The sequence below is a fragment of the Salmo trutta genome, chromosome 40 (genome assembly GCF_901001165.1).
Source record: "Salmo trutta chromosome 40, fSalTru1.1, whole genome shotgun sequence".
Lineage (NCBI taxonomy): Eukaryota > Metazoa > Chordata > Actinopteri > Salmoniformes > Salmonidae > Salmo > Salmo trutta.
In genome coordinates, this window is record NC_042996.1 from 11,824,032 (window position 1) to 11,846,838 (window position 22,807).

Genomic DNA, 22,807 nt, shown 5'->3' on the forward strand with positions numbered 1-22,807 from the left:
TGTCTGATTATCCCCCAATGCAGTAGTAGACTGACCTTCCTTTCCTTCTCCTGCCCACTCTAATATGCAGCACTCAGGGTTGTACCTCTGCCAGCTCTCTCTCTCTCTCTCTCTCTCTCTCTCTCTCTCTCTCTCTCTCTCTCTTCTTCTCCCTTTCTTTCTGTCTGTCTGCCCTTCTCTCTCTCTCTCTCTCTCTCTCTCTCTCTCTCCCTCTGCCTCTCGCTCTCTCTCCCTTGCTCTCCCCTCTCTCTCTCTCTATCTTTATCTTTATCTTTCTCTCTATCTTTCTCTTTCTCTCTCTCTCTCTCTCTCTCTCTCTCTCTCTCTCTCTCTCTCTCTCTCTCTCTCTCTCTCTCTCTCTCTCTCTCTCTCTCTCTCTTACGCCCCCCTGAACTCATTGACCAGGAAAAGGCTTGTTTTCACTCACAGAGATTCTGGACAGGGAAGAGGTGTTGACAGCATCCTCTGTCTGGACTGACCTGCCAAACAGCCAGGCCAGAGGTAAAGACAATGGTCCAGCATACAGATGAGTATATGAGAAAGATAAGCATTTAAAGTTCACATGAGGACACACAGGGGGCGGAGAGAGCAGTTAGAATCTGTGCCTCAACCCTGTTTCATTCTTCTCCTTCATAGCATTGATCTTAATTGGGGTGAACTATTCCCTCTTGATTAGTTTGAGATGGCTCTTGTGAGTTAGGCTGTACTTTTCTGATCAGTGATTTAAACCCCAAAATCTTCATATGAACAAAGCAAACTAAGTTATTCATTGTGTGAGAGAGGGGGTAATTTAGTTTTTTTTTCTCAGTATTTAATCTACTCAGTGATGTGGAGTGGGTTTAAATGAAAAATAGGGGTGTGGTGCTGATGCGCGTGCATGGGGTATCAAAATCATATTTCGGTGCCATACCATGTCTGTTCATATGGAAGAAATAAAGGTGCGTCATGGAGCAGCAGAGCGAGAGGGGTGCTTGTTTTGATACTTGCCGTTGCCGCAGCAACATGTAGGGGTCACAAATGTTTCGGTGAAGTGGGCAGGAAATTCCATGGCGCCTGTTGATGATCAAATCCCAATTTAAATACTGTTCTATGATAGTTTAACTATCCATGTCAGATTGATGAACATGCTGGATTCCAGTAAGAGAATGTTTTCAGAAATAGCCTAGTGTTCTCAGAAGGAGGGTTGCAAAATTCCACGAACTTTCAATAAATTCTCTGGTTTTCCAAAAATTCTGGTTGGAGGATTCTGAACACATTCAGAAATCATGTTAACAAAGCAAATAATACCCAGCTACCAGGGTATCAGGTCAATATCTCTGGAAATTGTGATACAGGAGAAAGCTATTCCTCAACTTGCAGGATCACAGTTCTATTATTAAGAGCCATGTATTTATTATCAATGTTTAATAATGCTGTCATTATTTAGTCACTATCAAAATGCCAAAACTCTCTCTTTTACGACACATAGGAAAGTCCCTCTGAGACTGTTCATCCTATCAGTGTCAACATGCTTACAGACACAGGATTCTGTCAAAACAGTGAACACTGCAAATCCTGGTTGATGCAATCATACCAATACAATTCAAGTATGCACAAGTTGCCAGTAGTTCAACGAGTGCACTTGATGTAGGAAAAAGCCTGAGAAACATAGCTTTTTAATTGCCGTAAGCTGTCTATGCCCCACCACACTACACTCTCAGAGGACCCCCTTTAAGTAAGAAACCTGTTAATTCTGTAAGTATCCCTATAGAGAAGTACTCCCTCCTGCAGAAAGCCTTGTCAGCAGAGTGAAGGTGTTTGTGTGAAACATGTATGGGAAGCTCTCAATCAAATGTATTTCCAAAGCCCTTTTTACATCAGCCGATGTCACAAAGTGCTATACAGAAACCCAGCCTAAAACCCCAAACAGCAAGCAATGCAGATGTAGAAGCGACAGCAAGGGCGGTTCGTTTCTCCAATGCCTTTCCGTTCACCTTCACACCCCTGGGCCAGACTACACTCAATCATAGGACCTACTGAAGAATGAGTCTTCAATAAAGACTTAAAAGTTGAGACCGAGTCTGCGTCACTCACATGGATAGGCAGACCATTCCATAAAAATGGAGCTCTATAGGAGAAAGCCCTGCCTCCAGCTGTTTGCTTAGAAATTCTAGGGACAATAAGGAGGCCTGCGTCTTGTGACCGTAGCGTTTGTCTGAGAGATAGGTAGGAGCAAGCCCATGTAAGGCTTTGTAGGTTAGTAGTAAAACCTTGAAATCAGCCCTTGCCTTAACAGGAAGCCAGTGTAGAGAGGCTAGCACTGGAGTAATATGATCACATTTTTTGGTTCTAGTCAAGATTCTAGCAGCCGTGTTTAGCACTAACTGAAGTTTATTTAGTGCTTTATCCGGGTAGCCGGAAAGTAGAGCATTGCAGTAGTCTAATCTAGACGTGACAAAAGCATGGATTAACTTTTCTGCATCATTTTTGGACAGAACATTTTCTGATGTTACGATGTTACGAAGATGGAAAAAAACTGTCCTTGAAATTGTCTTGATATGTTCATCAAAAGAGAGATCAGGGTCCAGAATAATGCCGAGGTCCTTCACAGTTTTATTTGAGACGACTGTACAACCATCAAGATAAATTGTCAGATCCAACAGAAGATCTCTTTGTTTCTTGGGACCTAGAACTAGCATCTTTGTCTTGTTCGAGTTTAAAAGTAAAACATTTGCCTCCATCCACTTCCTTATGTGAAACACAGGCTTCCATGGAGGGCAATTTTGGGGCTTCACCATGTTTCATCAAAATTTACAGCTGTGTATCGTCCGCATAGCAGTGAAAGTTAACATTATGTTTCCGAATGACATCACCAAGAGGTAAAATATATAGTGAAAACTATAGTGGTCTTAAAACAGAACCTTGAGGAACACCGAAACTTACAGTTACTTCACGAGTGCAGTCTCAGTGCTATGATGGGGTCTAAAACCAGACTGAAGCGTTTTGTATAAATTGTCTTCAGGAAGGCAGTGAGTTGCAGCACTACAGCTTTTTCTAACATTTTTCAGAGGAATGGGAGATTCAATATAGGCGATAGTTTTTTATATTTTTTGGTTTGGCTTTTTCAAGAGAGGCTTTACTACTGCCACTTTTAGTGACTTTGGTACACATCTGGTGGATAGGGAGCTGTTTATTATGTTCAACATAGGAGGGCCAAGCACAGGAAGCTCTGACAGAGCAGTTCACTCCTCATGGTATGATAGAGTGGCTTGGGGGTAAGGGGGTAACCATCCACTGCTCACTCCCTGGCGGAGGGTGTGGGGTGTGGGGTGTGTGGGGGGGGGGGGGGGGGCGTGCGGTACTCCTCTGCCCGCTGCCTGGCTCAGAGTATGTCCAGGGAAGAGGCTCTGCCAGGCCTCAATTATGGGGGAGTCATCCAGGACACACTGAAGCAATTACAGTCCCATATAAATCAATATGCTGCTGGTTTAAAAAGTGATCTGCTCCCAACACTCTCTGGATAGGTTCTGACTCAGGAGGTCAGCTTAGATGTATTTGTTGAGTTCTTCATAACAATTTTTTTGAAACTGGGCAGAGACTCTTCCTGCCTGTTCAACTAGGTTGAATTGGCATGGACTGGGCTTTCAGATTTGTTTACGATCAGGTGGGCAATGCTGGGCATGGACTATGGCTTCAGTTTGCTCTTAGGTCAGGTTAGAGGGTTTCATTTCTGTCTGACATCAAGTTTAACGGGCTCTTATTTCAGACAAGTCCATTTCAAATCAAATGGTTGGAATCGTTTTAGAGTTCAGATTGAGGTCAAGTTGGACAGCATTTTTGGTTTCCTGTGTTTTGTTTTCCATTGGTTCTGCTGCGCTCCTATGTAGTAATAGTTCACAACTAATCAGGCATGATCCAATGCAACACACATTGTGGGTTGCCCCCAAAAGACAATAGCATCTGAGGCATCATCAAAATTAAGTTGTCAAATAATTTGTGTTGATGGCTTTATCCATTAACTCATCATCTCTGCAAACCATATTACAGTAACTTTGTCCTCCTTGCCTGGATCAACAGAATTGTGGCTTGTTTTGAGACACTGCACATGTATTAACCATTATACTGTACTCCCTCCTTGTGGTGCATTGAACACACTACATTTGTGGCAATGAATTGTTAACCCTCCAGTTCAGGAGATGGAGGTATGCACCTTCAGCCTTGGGTTCATTTTGATTTCCAATAAAGAAGTAGAAAACTAAGCACCTAATTTGCTGATATACCCGGAAGAGCAGAAGAATAATGACGTCAGAATTGGGTCACAGTGAAGTCACATGAGGCGTAATAAAATTTCCATCTCGCTTTTGCAGATTTTCAGAGAAATATTACTATTAAACAAAGTAATAGCGAGTTAACCGATAGTTTGCCAAAACGATAAAAACATGGACGAGGACGGTTTACCGATTGTGGGATCAGGAATAGATCTGACCAAGGTGAGTGTTTTCCGTAGCCGATGTTATCTTGGTGGCTACTGCAGCTAAATTAGCCATGATAGCTTCAGCTTGTTTTGTAAACAAGCTGACTGACTCTCAGCCAAATAATGTAATCAAGTAAATGTTGTATCTAATGAGTATGTGTAGTAAATGTTTTTGAACTCCCCAACTCTGTAAGAAAATAAACATTGCATTTTCCCCCATGATACTGACTGATATGGTCCCAGGTCCCAGCCATACAACAGAGGAGAGTCGTTGCCTATCTCAACCAGTTCATAGTGCACACTGTCCGCTTCCTCAATCGTTTTTCGACAGTTTGCGAAGAGAAACTTGCATGCATATCTCTTCGGATACAGCAGATTGAAACTACCCTCAGCATTTTGGAAGCAAAGGTAGGTAACCCAGCTCCTGTATGTGTTTTGTATACAATACTATGACTTTACTCTTGTCTTTGATGTTGTTGTACTATTATGTGCTTTGCTGCTCTGGCCATACCAATATGATAATGTCAGTGCGTCCTGATTTTGTTCTATGTAGCTATCCTCTATTCCTGGTTTGGAGGATGTCAGGGTGGAGGGTGTTGGTCAGCGGCCAGCTACAGAGGTCAATGGTCCAGTCGCAGTTGTGGTCCCAAGTCAACCAGAGACCCCTATAGCTGTGGCATTGCCACCTCCTGAGGTACCCCCCCCCCCCACCACTCACACACACACATACAGTGCCTTCAGAAAGTATTCATACCCTTGAATTAAAAATGGATTACATTTTTTTTCCCGACTGCATTGATACATAAAACCCCATAATGACGAAGTGAAAAAAAAGGCACATGAAAGACTGAGCTCATAAGACAAAAGATTCTGTGGTCTGAGACAAAAATGTAACTCTTTGGCCTGAATACAAAGCGCTATGTCTGGAGAGAACCAGGCACAGCTCATCACCCATCTAACACCATCCCTACTGTGAAGCATGGTGGTGGCAGCATCATGCTATGGGGATGCTTTTCAGTGGTAGGGAGACTGGTTAGGATAGAGGGAACAATGAATGGAGCCAAATACAGGCAAATCCTTGATGAGAACCTGCAAACAACCTTAGACTGGGGCAACGATTTACGTTCCAACAGGGCAATGACCCTAAGCATACAGTCAAAGTGCTTGAGAGGCCCAGCCATAGACCAGACTTGAATACCATTAAATCTGTGGAAAGACTTGAAGATTGCTGCTCCCTATCTAACTTAACAGAGCTTGAGAAAATCCGGCAAGGGAGAAAATCCAGAAGTGCAAGTGCAAAGCTGATACAGACACTGAAGACAACTCACAGCTGTAATCGCTGCCGAAGGTGCTTTTACAAAGTATTAACTCGGGTGTGAATACATATGTAAATGAGATTTCTGTATTTAATTTTCTATATATTTGCAAAAATGTCTATACATGTTTTAACTTTGTCATTGTGTAGTATTCTGTGTAGACTAATAAGTCAAGGGGTATGAATACTTTCTGAAGGCACTACACATACAGTAATTGTGTAGTTGGCTTATGCACACAACTACATATATTTAAATCAGTGGAGGCTGCTGAGGGGAGGACGGCTCATAATAATGGCCGGAACGGAGCGAATGAAACGGCATTAAACACCTAGAAACCATGTTTGACGTATTTGATACCGTTCCACTGATTCCGCTCCAGCCGTTACCACGAGCCCGTCCTCCCCAATTAAGGTGCCACCAACCTCCTGGGATTTCAACATATCCATGTTGATGGAACAATAACTTAAAGACTTGGTGTATTTGTGCATGATGGAAATAGTGAATTGCAGTATTGACTCTATTGTAGGCTTCTCCAAACATACCAGACCCAAGAGCAGCAGAGGCAGCAGGAGACAGTTGGATGACTGTGGCCAAGGACCCACGCTATGCCAGATATCTCAAGATGGTGCAAGTGGTGGGTGTCTATACATTGTCATATTCTGTAGAAATGTGAAATCTGTTCAATGAAATCAGTAATGTAGAAAACTTTTCAAAAACAGGGTGTTCCAGTTATGGCGATAAAGAATAAAATGGTCCAGGAAGGTTTGGATCCCAACCTGCTTGAGTGAGTGTGCTTACGTTACGTCTTTGTAATATCTGTATTCTCATACCTCGTAATCCAATACGTTTTGTTTTATACCTACATCTGAATGTCATAAAATGGTGGTTTTACATGTATTTTAAGTAACAGTGGTGATTCCTACATGTTTCTGTATGCAGCACACCAGATGCCCCTGTGCCTGATGAAGTCAAAAAGAAAACACTGGATCAAGATGACGACAGCGATGATGGCAGTGAGTCATCTTTCAGCGATTGATCTGCTGTCTTTGCCATGAAGTTACCTATAGGGAACTTCCTTCCCTGTCGTCTGTGCTCCAGGCCTTTTCTACTGTGCTGCTGCAGGGGCACAGAAGGACTAGATGCCAGTGCGTGCTTGACAGGCAGAACTACAGTGCTACCAGACAGAAAGTCTCACTTCTGTGGAAGGGATCTGCAGGGATGCATGGGACTTACAAAAACAGGCCGATTGTTAAGTAGCTGAAATCGCATTGTAGATTGAGTGAATGTCAACGAGAAAGAGCTGATAATGCCTATGTCCAGGTCAGCCACGGATCTTGTGACTGTTATATTTTTGTTTCCATTTCTTCGGTCATGGACATGGTGTCTTTATTTACATAGTTTAGCAGTAAAACCGATGGAATGACAACCATGGAAAGTACTAACCAGATAACCGATTAGTAACTGATCATTATTTTCTTAAGATTGCACTGGGCAAACATGCCTCTGCCCCATGTCAGTATCATGTGAACATTCCAATGCCTTTGCAAGAGATTGCGGGGCGGCAGGTAGCCTAGCGGTTAAGGGCAGTGGGCCTGTAACCGGAATGTTGCTGGTTGGAATTCCAGAGCCGACTAGGTGAAACATCTCTGTGCCCTTGAGCAAAGCACTTATTGTTCCTGTAAGTCTCTCTGGATAAGAGTGTCTGCTAAAAGACAAAAATGTAATTGTGCTTTAGTCCCATTTGTTTTATTATTGACAGTGATGTCTGCATGTTACACTTGTGATAGGGTGATATGTTGTGTGTATCTCATGTCCATAATAATGTTTGTGACAACATTTGATGGGTACTATTTTACACTACAACTGCTGTGTGAAGAATGTCAAGCAGAAATATTGAGGACCGTTCTCTGGCCGATTCGTCGTTTTTAATTGAGACATTAAGCTGTTGAAATGTAAATGTTCCTGGAGTGAACAATGTGAAGGACAAATTAAGAAAATTGCACTTTTGGGTAAATATGTAATGGGCACCACTAGTTGTGAGCAATGTGTCAATTGCAATGGTACTGTGTGGGCTAAATTAACTGTAGTACCTAATGTGAATTCACCTCAATCTTATAAAATGATGCATCTCAATCCCAGATTTAACCATGTGTGACTAACCATGTTAGCAAGCCTTTCAGGACCTTGGATCCCACTGTTGTGAAGGCATTATGCATTTTAAGTCAAGAGTTTTATACAACATCCCTTATCCAAACAAATGCTCAGAGATCCAATTCAGCTTCACATTGTTTGTAGTTGTCTCTGGATAGAACACTGCAGTGAAGGATTTTTTTCAATTGATTATGAAAGAGGGTAGATGGAGAGATGTTAGAAGATTGGAAAGCACGTTCACAAGCGTAAGGCCAGGAGCATTGAGATCTGAGTGTTTATGCAGTTTAGCTGTAAAAATAAAGAACACATTTTGCCTAAAGATATGTGGACATTTTATTCAAACATTTTTGTTGTTGTTGTTGGGTACATAGAAATACTACACACATACAGTTGCCCTGTATGTATTCTGAGTTACTTTATTACAATGGTATACCATAGATATGCCTCCTCAATACCCCGAGAAACAAGAGTTTTTCTTGAGCAAAATACCTAACTAGAAAAATATTTACATTCTAATATAAAACAATTAACCTTGGAGTAGGTAAATGTACATACAGCCTCAATTCATAAACTAGTGATGCGTGAAACTCATTTTCTATATTAACTTGATCTTGTGATTTTCTTGTTCAATATTGACCTTTGTACCACCCGGATGAGTCTTTCATTCACCCAACAAATTCTAGAATTGCTGTTCACAGGATGTGTTTTGTGGTTAACCGTTAAGACTTAGGTTATGTTGCAATGGATACAGTGTCAAACAAATAATCATACCATTCAGATAATCTCATACAGTGCATTTGGAAAGTATTCAGACCCCTTAACTTTTTCCACATTTTGTTACATTTACAGTTTAGTCATTTAGCAGACGCTCTTATCCAGAGCGACTTAGTGGTGAATACATACTTTTCATTTCATGCATTTAAAAAAAAAAAAAAATTGTACTGGCCCCCCATGGGAATCGAACCCACAACCCTGGCGTTGCACACACCATGCTGGCATTGCAAACACCATGCTCTACCAACTGAGCCACAGAGAAGGCGTTACAGCCTTATTCTAAAATTGATTAAATAAAATGTTTTCCTCAATCTACACACAATACCCTATAATGACAAAGCAAAAACACTTTTAAAAAAAAATACCTTACTTAAATAAGTATTCAGATCCTTTGTTATGAGACTTAATTGAGCTCAGGTGGATCCTGTTTCCATTGATCGTCTTTGAGATGTTTTTAGAACTCGATTGGAGTCCACCTGTGGTAAATTCAATTGATTGGATATGATTTGGAAAGGCACACCTGTCTATATAAGGTCCTACAGTTGACAGTGAATGTCAGAGCAAAAACCAAGCCATGAGGTCGAAGGTATTGTCCGGAGAGCTCCTAGACAGGTTTGTGTTGAAGCACAGATCTGGGGAAGGGTCCCAAAACAATTCTGCAGCATTGAAGGTCCCTAAGAAAACAGTGGCCACCATCATTCTTAAATTGAAGAAGTTTGGAACCACCAAGACTCTTCCTAGAGCTGGCCACCCGGCCAAACTGAGCAATCGGGGGAGAAGGACCTTGGTCAGGGACGTAACCAAGAACCTGATGGTTCACAGAGTTCCTCTGTGAAGATGGGAGAACCTTCCAGAATGACAACCATTTCTGCAGCACTCCACAAATCAGGCCTTTATGGTAGAGTGGCCAGATAGAAGCCACTCCTCAGAAAAAGGCAGCCTGCTTGGAGTTTGCCCAAAGGCAGCTAAAGGACTCTCAGATAATGAGAAACAAGATTCTCTGGTCAGAAGAAACCAAGATTGAACTATTTGGGCTGAATGCCAAGAATCTTGTCTGGAGGAATACAATGAAGCATGGTGGTGGCAGCATCATGCTGTGGGGATGTTTTTCAATGGCAGGGACTGGGAGACTAGTCAGGATCGAGGGAAAGATGAACGGAACAAAGTACATAGAGATCCTTGATGAAAACCTGCTCCAGAGCACTCAGGATCTCAGACTGGGGCAAAGGTTCACCTTCCAACAGGACAACGACCCTAAGCACACAGACAACGCAGGAGTGGCTTCAGGACAAGCCTCTGAATGTCCTTGAGTAGCCCAGCCAGAGCCCGGACTTAAACCCAATCGAACATCTCTGGAGAGACCTGAATATAGCTGTGTAGCGATGCTCGCCATCCAACCTGACAGAGCTTGAGAGGATCTGGAGGGAAGAATGGAAGAAACTCCCCAAATACAGGTTTGCCAACCTTGTAGTTTCATACCCAATAAGACTTGAGGCTGTAATCGATGCCCAAGGTGGTTCAACAAAGTACTGAGTAAAGGGTCTGAATACTTACATAAATGTGATATGTTTATTTTTATACATTAGCAAACATTTCTAAAAACCTGTCTGCTTTGCCATTATGGGGTATTGTGTGTAGATTGGGGGGGGGGAACGACAATTTAATACATTATAGAATAAGGCTGTAACGTAACAAAATGTGGAAAAAGGGTCTGAATACTTTCCGAATGGACAGAAAAATACACTTGATTTTGTAAATATTCAGATTAAAAGGTTAAAATGGATGCTTCGTCAGGAAACAAACTCTGTTCTCAGCTTCAGAATAAACTTCTGTAAGAAACAAGATATAGAAATAAATACACTCAAATAAAGGAGAAGAAAAGGAGAATGATTTCCCACCACAATGACAGAGCGGTGACTGAAAACTCACTTTAAAGTCGTGGATGTAGGTGAAGAAGAAGAAGATGAAGCTGAAGACCATGATCCACTCACTCACAGCACTCACCAGATGGAACACATAGTCCTGTAATGACAGGAAGAGTTGGAGAGAGACCGATATTGGCACGTATAGCTTCTCTGGCCTATAAAGCCTACAGTTGAAGTCGGATGTTTACATACACCTTAGCCAAATACATTTAAACTCAGTTTTTAACAATTCCTGACATTTAATCCTAGTAAAGATTCCCTGTTTTAGGTCAGTTAGGATCACCACTTTATTTTAAGAATGTGAAATGTCAGAATAATAGTTGAGAGAATGATTTATTTCAGCTTTTATTTCTTTCATCACATTCCCAGTGGGTCAGAAGTTTACATACGCTCAATTAGTATTTGGTAGCATTGCCTTTAAATTGTTTAACTTGGGTCAAACATTTCGGGTAGCCTTCCACAAGCTTCCCACAATAAGTTGGGTGAATTTTGGCCCCTTCCTCCTGACAGAGCTGGTGTAACTGAGTCAGGTTTGTAGGCCTCCTTGCTCACACACGCTTTTTCAGTTCTGCCCACATATTTTCTATGGGATTGAGGTCAGGGCTTTGTGATGGCCACTCCAATACCTTGACTTTGTTGTCCTTAAGCCATTTTGCCACAACTTTGGAAGTATGCTTGAGGTCATTGTCCATTTGGAAGACCCATTTGCGAACAAGCTTTAACTTCCTGACTGATGTCTTGAGATGTTGCTTCAATATATCCACGTAATTTTCCTCCTCATGAAGCCATCTATTTTGTGAAGTGCACCAGTCCCTCCTGCAGCAAAGCACCCCCACAACATGATACTGACACCCCCGTGCTTCTCCCCCTTTTTCCTCCAAACATAACAATAGTCATTATGGCCAAACAGTTCTATTTTTGTACGATCTTTGTCCCCAAAATGTATGATCTTTGTCCCCATGTGCAGGTGCAAACCGTAGTCTGGCTTTTTTATGGCAGTTTTGGAGCAGTGACTTCTTCCTTGCCGACCGACCTTTCAGGTTATGCCGATATATAGGGCTCGTTTTACTGTGCATATAGACACTTTTGTACCCGTTTCCTCCAGCATCTTCACAAGGTCCTTTGCTGTTGTTCTGGGATTGATTTGCACTTTTCGCACCAAAGCACGTTAATCTCTAGGAGACAGAACGCGTCTCCTTCCTGAGCGGTATGACGGCTGCTTGGTCCCATGGTGTTTATACTTGCGTACTATTGTTTGTACAGATGAGCGTGGTACCATCAGGCATTTGGAAATTACTCCCAGGGATGAACCAGACTTGTGGAGGTCTACAATTTTTCTTCTGAGGTCTTTTGATTTTCCCTATGATGTCAAGGAAAGAGGCACTGAGTTTGAAGATAGGCCTTGAAATAAATCCACAGGTACACCTCCAATTGACTTAAATTATGTCAATTAGCCTATCAGAAGCTTCTAAAGCCATTACATAATTTTCTGGAATTTTCCAAGCTGTTTAAATGCACAGTCTACTTAGTGTATGTAAACATCTGACAAATTGGAATTGTGATTATAAGTGAAATAATCTGTCTGTAAACAATTGTTAGACAAATTACTTGTGTCATGCACAAAGTAGATGTCCTAACCGACTTGCTAAAACTATAGTTTGTTAACAAGAAATTTGTGGAGTTGTTGAAAAACGAGTTTTAGTGACTCGAACCTAAGTGTATGTAAACTTCCGACTTCAACTGTATATGAATCCAGAATTTTATCCATCTTTGTTGTTTGTGTGAGTTGTGTTCTTGGTAAAGATGTGCTCATACCGTACCTTGTCTTCAGTTCTATGCAGTAAGGCACAGATAATAGCTGGTTGGAAAATGAAGGAGACCTTTTCTTTGATAAAACAATGATCATTCATGATTAAAATCATTTAGACACAATGGATTACTATTGTTTTCAAGGATACTGGGGGGAACTGCCAGGAAGGCCATGGTTGCCATTCCTGTGCGCACACGACACAAGGCCATGGAACATCCATAGGGGATGGTCTTATAGGATATAATGGACTGGAGGATGGTGTACAACACACCAGAAACAAAGAAGAGTATTGCACCTGCATCATGAACTTGAATAATCGTTGTTTCCTGGGGTAAAAGAACACACCAGAGAGATCATGTATTGAATATGACACTCCATCTTCTCACTTAAGAGGTGACAACCTACCTGGAAAGTAGCGACAAAACACATCCCCAAACAAGAAAGCATTCCAAACCATAAAGCAGCCTGGTTCAGTGCTGGGGGCACACCACCTGCTGTCTCATTGAGCTTCTCCACAAACTTGTATCTGGCATACATGGTGGCCATACCTGTAGAGGATTTGGTATGGCACATGGAGTGAATATTTTTATTTTAAAATGACACATTTAGACAGTATTCGCTCACAGGCTACTGTAGGGCAATGTAAAACCTGCAATATTTATGTATTTATTTAATTTGCACTTTAAAACATAGGGAACTTATATGTAATACTCAGTAAAAGTATCTTATACCATTGATCCCAGCCTTTTCTTACCATGCATTTCTACTTTCATTTTCAAAAAAAATGGGAAGTGTGACTAAAACTTTTGGCACAGTCGCTGACCTGGAAAAACCCATGAGGTTGTTTCAGCTCAGACAAAAACAAAAGGCCTTTCATGGTTTTAGTGTCCTTCTGTGCTCACCTGCAAATGCAGTGATGACCGTCATCAAGCCAAAGATACAACTCGCTGGGGGTTTAGCCCCAATTTCACTAAAGAAAAGAAGAGTTCAGGTTTAATGGGTGTAATTCTGCAGTGTCTAGAGGGCATTTTAAACATGTTGATCTGTTTAAGGCCCAGTGCAGTCAAAAACCACATTTTTCTGTGCTTTATATTTCCACACTATGAGCTTGGAATAATACTGTGAAATTGTGAACATGATGATAATGCCCTTTTAGTGTAAGAGCTTTTTCCCTTTAAAAGTCATGTAAGGAAACACACTGGCTAGTAAGTAGTTCACAGGCCTCTACGCAGTTGGCTACACTGCTGGAACCTGGGTAGCCCAACCGGCACAAGATGCTGTTATTATTCCTTTTATGTTGTTTGTCATACGACATCAGGAAGAACTACGCCCTCTAGGGTTCTAGGCGCTAGGACCTGGGTAGCAGCCAAGTAGAGGTCTGAACCAGTGATGTCAATTTAGCAATTTTGTTGCTAGATTTAGAAACTTTTCAGAGTACGCTGGCAACTTTCTTTTCAAACAGCACCTAGCTGTTTGAAAAAAATGTATTTGGAACATTTAGCAACTTTTGAAAAGTGACTCAAACGCTAAAATGCATTTTCCCTCTAAATGACACAAAAACGATTTTCTCTGTCACACACTTGGTCACAACACACGTGTCTGTCTGCAAAAGTGCATTATGAGTGACGTCAGCAGCAGTCCAGCAGCAATTTCAGCAAATTGCAAATCATTGTTGGCTGACAGCAGCAGCATTAGTATGCGTTCGACGAGCCAAACCCAATGAATATAGTTGGTCACAAATGTTTGATCTTGAACAGAACTTACAACATCAATCAACATGTCTCAATCAAAATTGTACAGGCAGAAGTACAGAAAAGAGTGAGTCTGTACCTCAATTTAAAGGGTGGCTGAAGCCAGTAATTGGGGATGATTGACGGGCATACTGTGCGTACTGCAAATCAGATATGCTTGCAAAATATGCTTTTGATGTATGACATCAAAAACCATTGTGCTACAGCAAAGCATATAAATAAATCAAAACCGTACAACCCCACAACGCAGTCTACATTACCACAGTTGGTTAAAAAAGTGGATAACTGCAAAAGCGCAGAAGCTACTATGGCAATGGCCACTGCAGAGCATTGTTTGCTGCTAGCATGCGACCATTTAGGTATGGCTTGCAAAGCTGCCTTTTCAGATTCTGTGGCAGCAAACTTCCAAATGCACCGCACCAAGTGCACAGAAGTGATTAGGGGAGTACTGGCTCCTTATTTTCTCAAAAGGGTATCATCAAATGTGGGGGATGAGAAGTTCAGTCTCCTTTTGGATGAGTCCACTAATGTCAGTGTCTCGAAATACCTGGGTGTGGTGATTCGGTATTTCAGTGCTAAAAAAAGAACCGTTGTGTCCACATTTCTCGGGCTGGTTGAATTGGAGGGGGGCGATGCCAAAGGCGGTAGTTGAGTTTCTTGATTAGTGTAACCTTAAAAAAGAGAATATTCAGGGTATTGGCACTGATAATGCGTCCGTGATGACTGGGGTGCACAACGGGGTGCACAAGATTTTAAAGGAAGAATGTGCATTACCCAATTTGGTACTCATCCGCTGTGTGTGCCAGTCTTCACAATTGGCTGTCTGTGCAGCATCCAAAGAAACAATCCCTAGGAGTGTTGAGTACTTAATCAGGGAAACCTACAACTGGTTTTCGATTTCCCCAAAATGGCGCGAGGCGTTAATTGTGGCCAGAAACCCCTGCAGATCACCAAAGCGTGTGCCACACGTTGGCTATCGATTGAGCCTGCGGTAACTCGTATATTGAGCCAGTGGAAAGAAATGAAACTCCACTTTGAGTTGACCAATGCCAGTGAGCGTTGCTACATGGCTGATGTGCTCCACGCCATGTACATGGACAAGACCAACTATGTCTACCTGACAATCTTGAAATCAATCCTGTACGACGTACAAGTTGCAGTGAAGTCATTTGAGGGAGAGCAAACAGATCCTGTAAAGCTTTTGGACAATCTGGTACACCTCTTAACATCAATTTGCAGCAGAGTAGTCAACCCTATGGCAAAAATTGATGTCCTGAAGGATGCCATTGATGGACATCTCAGTCCATCACCATACCTTCGGTACCTTTTCGAGAGCACGGTGTACCAACTCAGTCTTGCGCCAGAGGACAAAAAGGTAATTAAAAAATATATATATTTCACCTTTATTTAACCAGGTAGGCTAGTTGAGAACAAGTTCTCATTTACAACTGCGACCTGGCCAAGATAAAGCGAAGCAGTGTGACACAGACAACAACACAGAGTTACACATGGAGTAAACAATAAACAAGCCAATAACACAAGCAAGTCAATGACACAGTAGAAAAAAAAGAAAGTCTATATACAGTGTGTGCAAAAGGCATGAGGAGGTAGGCAATAAATAGGCCATTGGAGCAAATAATTACAATTTAGCAGATTAACACTGGAGTGATAAATGAGCATATGATGATGTGCAAGTAGAAATACTGGTGTGCAAAGGAGCAGAAAAGTAAATAAAATAAAAACAGTATGGGGATGAGGTAGGTAGATTGGGTGGGCAATTTACAGATGGACTATGTACAGCTGCAGCGATCGGTTAGCTGCTCAGATAGCTGATGTTTAAAGTTGGTGAGGGAAATAAAAGTCTCCAACTTCAGCGATTTTTGCAATTCGTTCCAGTCACTGGCAGCAGAGAACTGGAAGGAAAGGTGGCCAAATGAGGTGTTGGCTTTGGGGATGATCAGTGAGATATACCTGCTGGAGTGTGTGCTACGGGTGGGTGTTGTTATCGTGACCAGTGAACTGTGATAAGGCGAAGCTTTACCTAGCATAGACTTATAGATGACCTGGAGCCAGTGGATCTGGCGACGAATATGTAGCGAGGGCCAGCCGACTAGAGCATACAGGTCACAGTGGTGGGTGGTATAAGGTGATTTGGTTACAAAACTAATGGCACTGTGATAAACTGCATCCAGTTTGCTGAGTAGAATAATGGAAGCTATTTTGTAGATGACATCGCCGAAGTCAAGGATCGGTAGAATAGTCAGTTTTTACTAGGGTAAGTTTGGCGGCGTGAGTCAAGGAGGCTTTGTTGCGAAATAGAAAGTCGATTCTAGATTTGATTTTGGATTGGAGATGTTTAATATGAGTCTGGAAGGAGAGTTTACAGTCTAACCAGACACCTTGGTATTTATAGTTGTCCACATATTCTAGGTTGGAACCGTCCAGGGTGGTGATGCGGAGACAGTGCATCAACTATATTGTTGCTTTAAGCAAGGAGCTGCAAGCAAGGCTCCTTGAAGCCTTGCGAAACATGGCCTTGTTCAGTGTTAAGGAAACGCTAAAGCACAATAAAGGCACCACTGAAATTATTAAAGTAGCTGAGCTACTGGAATACCAGCCAGTACCTATAATTGTTGATCAGTTAGGTAGCATGTTAACTAACTACTAATACCCTGCTTAAAACTATAATTGTTCAGAATGTGTAAGTTTACTAGTTAAAAAGAAAATAAATAAAATATAATTGTTCAATAATGTGTAATTGTTCAATAATTCAATGTGTTGTGTTTAAAAATAAAAATGTGATCATATAAAATGCGTTGTGTTTATATTACTTTTACAAATAAAATATGATAATAAACTAACAAATCTAAACTAACAATCTCAAATCCTATTTTTCGCCGAGATGGCCAGTCAATTTGAGCAACGTTATTGTATATTCTATGTAATGACGCAGTTTTACCTTATTACGTAATGACGTCACAGCGCAATGACATCACACCGTCATTTAGCAACTTTCAGCAACAAATCGACCTGCCTCTAGCAACTTCCCCTGAAAATTAGTTGGCAACACTGGTCTGAACTGGGGAAAACTAAACTGATTTATTTTTGTCGCTACAGTCGGTGGTGTAGTGGAGGCTATACACCGTATACCCATTTCTCTAGGTATTACTACACCACTGGCTACATTTTTCACTTATACAGCTAGCATTTCACGGTTAATCTACACCTGTTGTTTACGAAGCATGTGACAAATAACATTTTATTTCTTTATTATTTAATCTGCACAATGACCGACATGTGATGGCAGAGTTTGCTTAACAAATGCCCTCCCGATTGAGACAAATCATTATGATACAATCCTTGCGGTCAACGTTTAATTGGGAAGGTGTTTTGGGAAAGCCTTAAGACATCTTTATTCAAACAAAGCATGATGATTGAATTGCGCATCGTCAATATTCAACCAAGACTTCGAAGTCGACCAACCTTCTTGGGTTGCATACCCATTGTTGCATTGGTTAGCATGAACTGGTACCCAGTTGGGAGCTGAACGCTCTTGCTGCCTGACAGATGAGATTCTGTTGAAACTAGGCTGTGAATATATTTCACTTGCTTTGCGTTTGTAAAGGCTACTTTGCATGATTTTTATATTGTACTACGTAATTGATAAGGCGCAGGCCTATCCCTCCACTACATGTGTAATCTTATTAACGGTTTGATAAAGGCAGTTAGTGGAAAATAAAAACTATTAGGCAACTGATAAATAATAACAGCCTATAATCTTCTTGTTCTAAATTCTTACTTACCTTATATAGGGTAAGATAAAACCCACATCATGCTCGAACAATGCAATTAGGTAGGAAACCATAAACGTGCTGGATGACCAGATGACAAAGAAAACTGGCAAAATGCATATTCCCTTCATGTCCATGAACCAAAACATATTGTCAACAATAAGGAAAAGTTACAACACAGACAGAGCGATCTTGAGTGCAATTTATAAAGACATATTCGATGCAGAATACTGACAAGTAAAACCCATCTGCTAATAACGCTCAAGAGTTGAGATTTGAAGAAGGAATATCATAGGCTTTCTGTAAAACGTAATCTTGCAGTCACGTGGTCTAGGAAGTATTGCATTTCAGTCGTGTTGAGTGTGGGTGTAGGTTGGGTTTGGGTTTCTCTTCCGATCATTTCCGCATGTGACAGAAAATTACAAACACTCAGCCGTGCATACCAGAGTGGGTATCATAAATATTCACCCCGCTTGGATTTTTTTTCACATTTTGTTTCGTTACAAAGTGGGATTGAATTTAATTGTTACTTTTTTTCTCTCATTGATCTACACAAAATACTCTCTTAAAGTGGAAGACATTTTTCAAAAAATAAACGTAATTAATGAAAATGAAAACACTCATAATATATCTTAATTCGATAATGATTCACCCCCTGAGTCAACACGTCAGAAATACATTTGGCAGCGATTACAACTGTGTCTTGTGTAAGTCTCAAAGGAGCTTTGAAAACATGCATTGTGACATTTTTGCCCGTTCTTTTCAAAATTCTTCAAGCTCTGTCAAGGTGTTGGGTTTCATGACTAGACAGCAGTCTTAATCTTGCCATAGATTTTCAAGCAGATTAAAATCAAAACCGTAATTTGGCCACTTGGTAACATTCACTGTCTTCCTGGTAAGCAACTCGTGTAGATTTGGCCTTGTGTTGTAGGTTATTGTCCTGCTGAAAGGTGAATTCCTTGCCCAGTGTCTGGTGTAAAGCAGACTGAAGCAGGTTTTTTCTCTAGGATTTCTGCCTTTGCTTATGCTATGTTCACCTCCTAGTCGGAACTAGCAACTGTGAAATTTCGACGTGTGTAACTACAACCAGTTAGAATGTTGGACATTTCTGATAAGGCTTTGCATTAAGGCCTAAAAGTGTATATATTTTTTGCTGTATTACTTTAGTGCCTTGTTGCATACAGGATGCATATTCTGTATATTTATATTCTTCTTTTCCCTCTGTCTTTTAGGTATTTATTGTGGAGTCACTACAATGTTGTTGATCCATCCCGTTTTCTCCCTTCAGAGCCAATGAACTCTGTAGCTGTTTTAAAATCACCAATGGCCTCATGGTGATATCCCTGAGCAGGTTCCTTTCTGTCCTGCAGCTCAGTTCAGAAATATAACTATATATTTGTTGTGTCTGGGTGGTTTAGTATGCTACATCACCCACAGCATTATTATTATTATTATTAACATGACTATGCTTAAAGACATATTCAATGTTTGATTTGTTATTGTTACCCAATTCACCAATCTTTGTGTTTCCCTATAAGGCTTTCGAAAAGCTCCCTGGTCTTTGCAGTTGAATCTGTGCTTGAAATGCAATACTTGATTGAGGGACATTACAGATTTATGTATGGGGGACAGAGGAAGGGGGACAAAGTCATTAAAAAATCATGTCAACCCCTATTATTTCACATAGAGTCCATGTAATTTATGTAATTTGTTATGCAGCATTTTACTCCTGAACTAATTTAGTATTGCCTAAACAAAAGGGGTGAAAACCTTTGTAACAACTATATTTTAGTTATTATATTTTATTCATTTGTTAACATTTGTAGAATTTGTGTGTAGACCTATAAACTGGTGATTCATTTTCATTCAAATTAATTTTCTATATCCACTTGATTTTGTGATTTTCTTGCACAATACTGACCTTTGTACCACTTGGATGATGAAGAATGTGTTAACACTTTCATTAACCAAACAACTTCTCTAATTGCTGTTCACAGGAAGTGACCTCCCAGCCTGTCTGGCTGTGCATTTCAGCTTTAATTTCCTCAACATGGGAAGTGTGACTAAAGCTTTAGGCACAGTCTCAAACCTTGTAAAACCCTTTGGGGCCGTACTTGTGAACTTTTGCTTAGAGACCATGGTTTTTAAAACATTGGTCTAAAATGGCTAGCTACAAGCTTTTCTCATAGGCCAACCTGGCCAAGTTAGCCACGATGCTGAACCGAGGTAAAGACAGTTTCAGGTTGGATATTCGCCTGTAGTTTTCCTTACGTCCACCAACAGCGGTTATGGACCATCAACTTAGTGACAAATAAACATTTTCAAATTTCAACAGCTCTTTAACCATTACTCCTAAAACTGGTTGTAGCTAACCTGGTGGCATAGACATACATTGCACACATTTTATTGTTGGTTGATTTACATCTCACACTATTATAAATTATTTATTTACATTTTTGAATTTGGTCATATGACCTACTGACTTCAAACAAGGTTCAGAATGTCCACTCAGTGGGCCTACACATTTCACACCCTTTAGTTTATCCATTTTCATCTACAGTCGTCTACAGTCTGAGACCAACACGCATATGCTGCCAGTGATCTTTTTACTAAAAACAAAACTTCAAAGGATGGAAGCATCTTTCCAAATGTGTCTACCACTTATCAGAGCCATTCAGAACGGTCTCCAAAAGCGCTTTGGGGAAATGATGGAGTAGCCACAGCTTATTGCTTCTGCCAAAGTTCAAGATGTTTTGGACTGACAAAGCTGATGTCATCATAGCCGGTATGATTTCTTTACTCCAAAAGGTTTTAACCTCATTGTCCATATGATGATATCTTTTGGTCTTTTCTTTAATTGTTTGTTTTTCTTTTTTTCCATTATTTAAGTTGCATTACAGGTGCTGGACAACAACCTTTGCATATAACTATGTTTGGGTTCAGCCAGACATTGATTCACCTCAACATTAGAGAATTTGTTAGGTCTGAATGTATTTGAACAACTCAAATCAATCTCAGTATCTGAGAATAACAAGTGGGGAAATCTGTGTTAGAGCTATTGCAATGTCAAGAATATGATTGTGTTGCCAGCCAAATACAACAGAGTTTGCTGAAACACTGAATACGCAAATGTTGTGTTGTTTCCAATGTACAGGTATGGCGTACCTGAATAATCACCTTGACACAATCACACAGGACGAGACTGAGCATCTAAGGCAGCATTCATCTGATGAAGAGGATTAGAAAGTACAGGGGAAACGGTCCGAAGGTTCAGGGGAGCTGGATGGGTATGTTACTAGTCCATCGGACAAAATGGATTTACTTCATTTTTTTCTGTACATAAAGAAGTTGTCCCTCAAACTCAACACAGGCCTGCCTGCATCTGCCGCCTGTGAGCGTCTTTTTAGCTGTGCTGGACTACTCTTCACTGCAAAGCGAGCCAGGATAGACTCAATTAACTGTCACGCTGGTATAAAGGATTTTGGAGACAGATGCAGGAATACACAATAGGGGTTTTTAATACACCCAAAACAAACACGTATACAAAAACACTGGGCTGTACCCAAACAAAAGAGCGAGGGTAAACCTCGTTGACCAACACGGGACGATACCCGTAATGCACAATATATATAGCACGCAGCATAACAGCTGCACTAACACATAGGTACTCACACCACCATCGGACATGGGAACAATAGTCGACAAGACCATGGAAATCAAGGGCACATATATACAAATACTTATCAGTGGGAATAGGGGACAGGTGTGCGTGATAAAAGTTCCGGAGGGATCCGTGACATTAACTTAGAAAATCAGCTCATACTGAAACTGAATGGCAAATTCAGAGAGAAGTGAAGTGAGTTAAGTGTTCGATAGGTAGTTCCACAAAAAAATATGCCTTTTGAACATTTGTGTTTGTGAAGTTGAAGACTTCCAGCTGTGCTGGATCTTATCTTGTCATTATTTTCTGCAACATTTGCCACATCCTTTTCACATGAACTTCCATTCTTGTAAAAGGAGAATAAAAATAACCATCAAAATTGAAATAGCTAATTATTTTAGAAGTAACTTTTACTCTGAGTACTTTTTAAATGTGGTACTTTTTACTTTTACTTGAGTAGTTTTTTTACACCAGTACTTTTACTTCTACTTGATTACAATTTCATTAAAGTAACAGTATTACTACTTGAGTAGTATTTTACAGTACTCTTTCAACCCCTGCAAATGGGTCTTCCAAGTGGACAATGACCCCAAGCATACTTCCAAAGTTGTGGCAAAATGGCTTAAGGACAACAAAGTCAAGGTATTGGAGTGGCCATCACAAAGCCCTGACCTCTATGCTATAGAACATTTGTGGGCAGAACTGAAAAAGCGTGTGCGAGAGAGGAGGCCTACAAGCCTGACTCAGTTACACCAGCTCTGTCAGGAGGAATGGGCCAAAATTCACCCAACTTATTGTGGGAAGCTTGTGGAAGGCTACCGGAAACGTTTGACCCAAGTTAAACAGTTTAAGGGCAATGCTACCAAATACTAATTGAGTGCATGTAAACTTCTGACACACTGGGAATGTGATGAAAGAAATAAAAGATGAAATAAATAATTCTCTCTACTATTATTCTGACATTTCACATTCTTAAAATAAAGTGGTGATCCTACCTGACCTAAGACAGGGAATTTTTACTAGGATTAAATGTCAGGAATTGTGAAAAACCGAGTTTAAATGTATTTGGTTAAGCTGTATGTAAACTTCCCGACTTCAACTGCATGTGTTAACTGTATGTGGGAATGTTTTATGTCCGTCCTACATGTAGTGTTGATACATGGAATATTCCCCAA

The 22,807-nt window shown here is 40.8% G+C and overlaps 2 protein-coding genes across 3 annotated transcripts; one reads left to right on the top strand and one right to left on the bottom strand.

The window, feature by feature from the left end:
* The first annotated feature begins 4,264 nt into the window (after positions 1-4,264).
* On the top strand, positions 4,265-21,229 carry LOC115180022 (WASH complex subunit 3). 2 transcript variants are annotated; one of them, XM_029741887.1, is made up of 7 exons: positions 4,265-4,469; positions 4,697-4,861; positions 5,007-5,147; positions 6,296-6,403; positions 6,489-6,553; positions 6,709-6,782; positions 21,126-21,229. In XM_029741887.1, the coding sequence occupies exons 1-7, from the start codon at positions 4,419-4,421 to the stop codon at positions 21,212-21,214; spliced, it is 693 nt and encodes a 230-aa protein (XP_029597747.1). In that variant the 5' UTR covers positions 4,265-4,418; the 3' UTR covers positions 21,215-21,229. The 2 variants fall into 2 exon arrangements, with proteins under 2 accessions (XP_029597747.1, XP_029597748.1); XM_029741888.1 differs by lacking the exon at positions 21,126-21,229 and having other exon boundaries at positions 4,266-4,469; positions 6,709-8,239.
* LOC115180021 (DNA damage-regulated autophagy modulator protein 1) lies at positions 10,311-18,120 on the bottom strand. The gene is made up of 7 exons (XM_029741886.1): positions 17,984-18,120; positions 13,332-13,399; positions 12,835-12,977; positions 12,578-12,755; positions 12,440-12,477; positions 10,624-10,716; positions 10,311-10,523 (listed from the first exon to the last, which is right to left on the bottom strand). The coding sequence occupies exons 1-7, from the start codon at positions 18,118-18,120 to the stop codon at positions 10,485-10,487; spliced, it is 696 nt and encodes a 231-aa protein (XP_029597746.1). The 3' UTR covers positions 10,311-10,484.
* Positions 21,230-22,807: the final 1,578 nt, after the last annotated feature.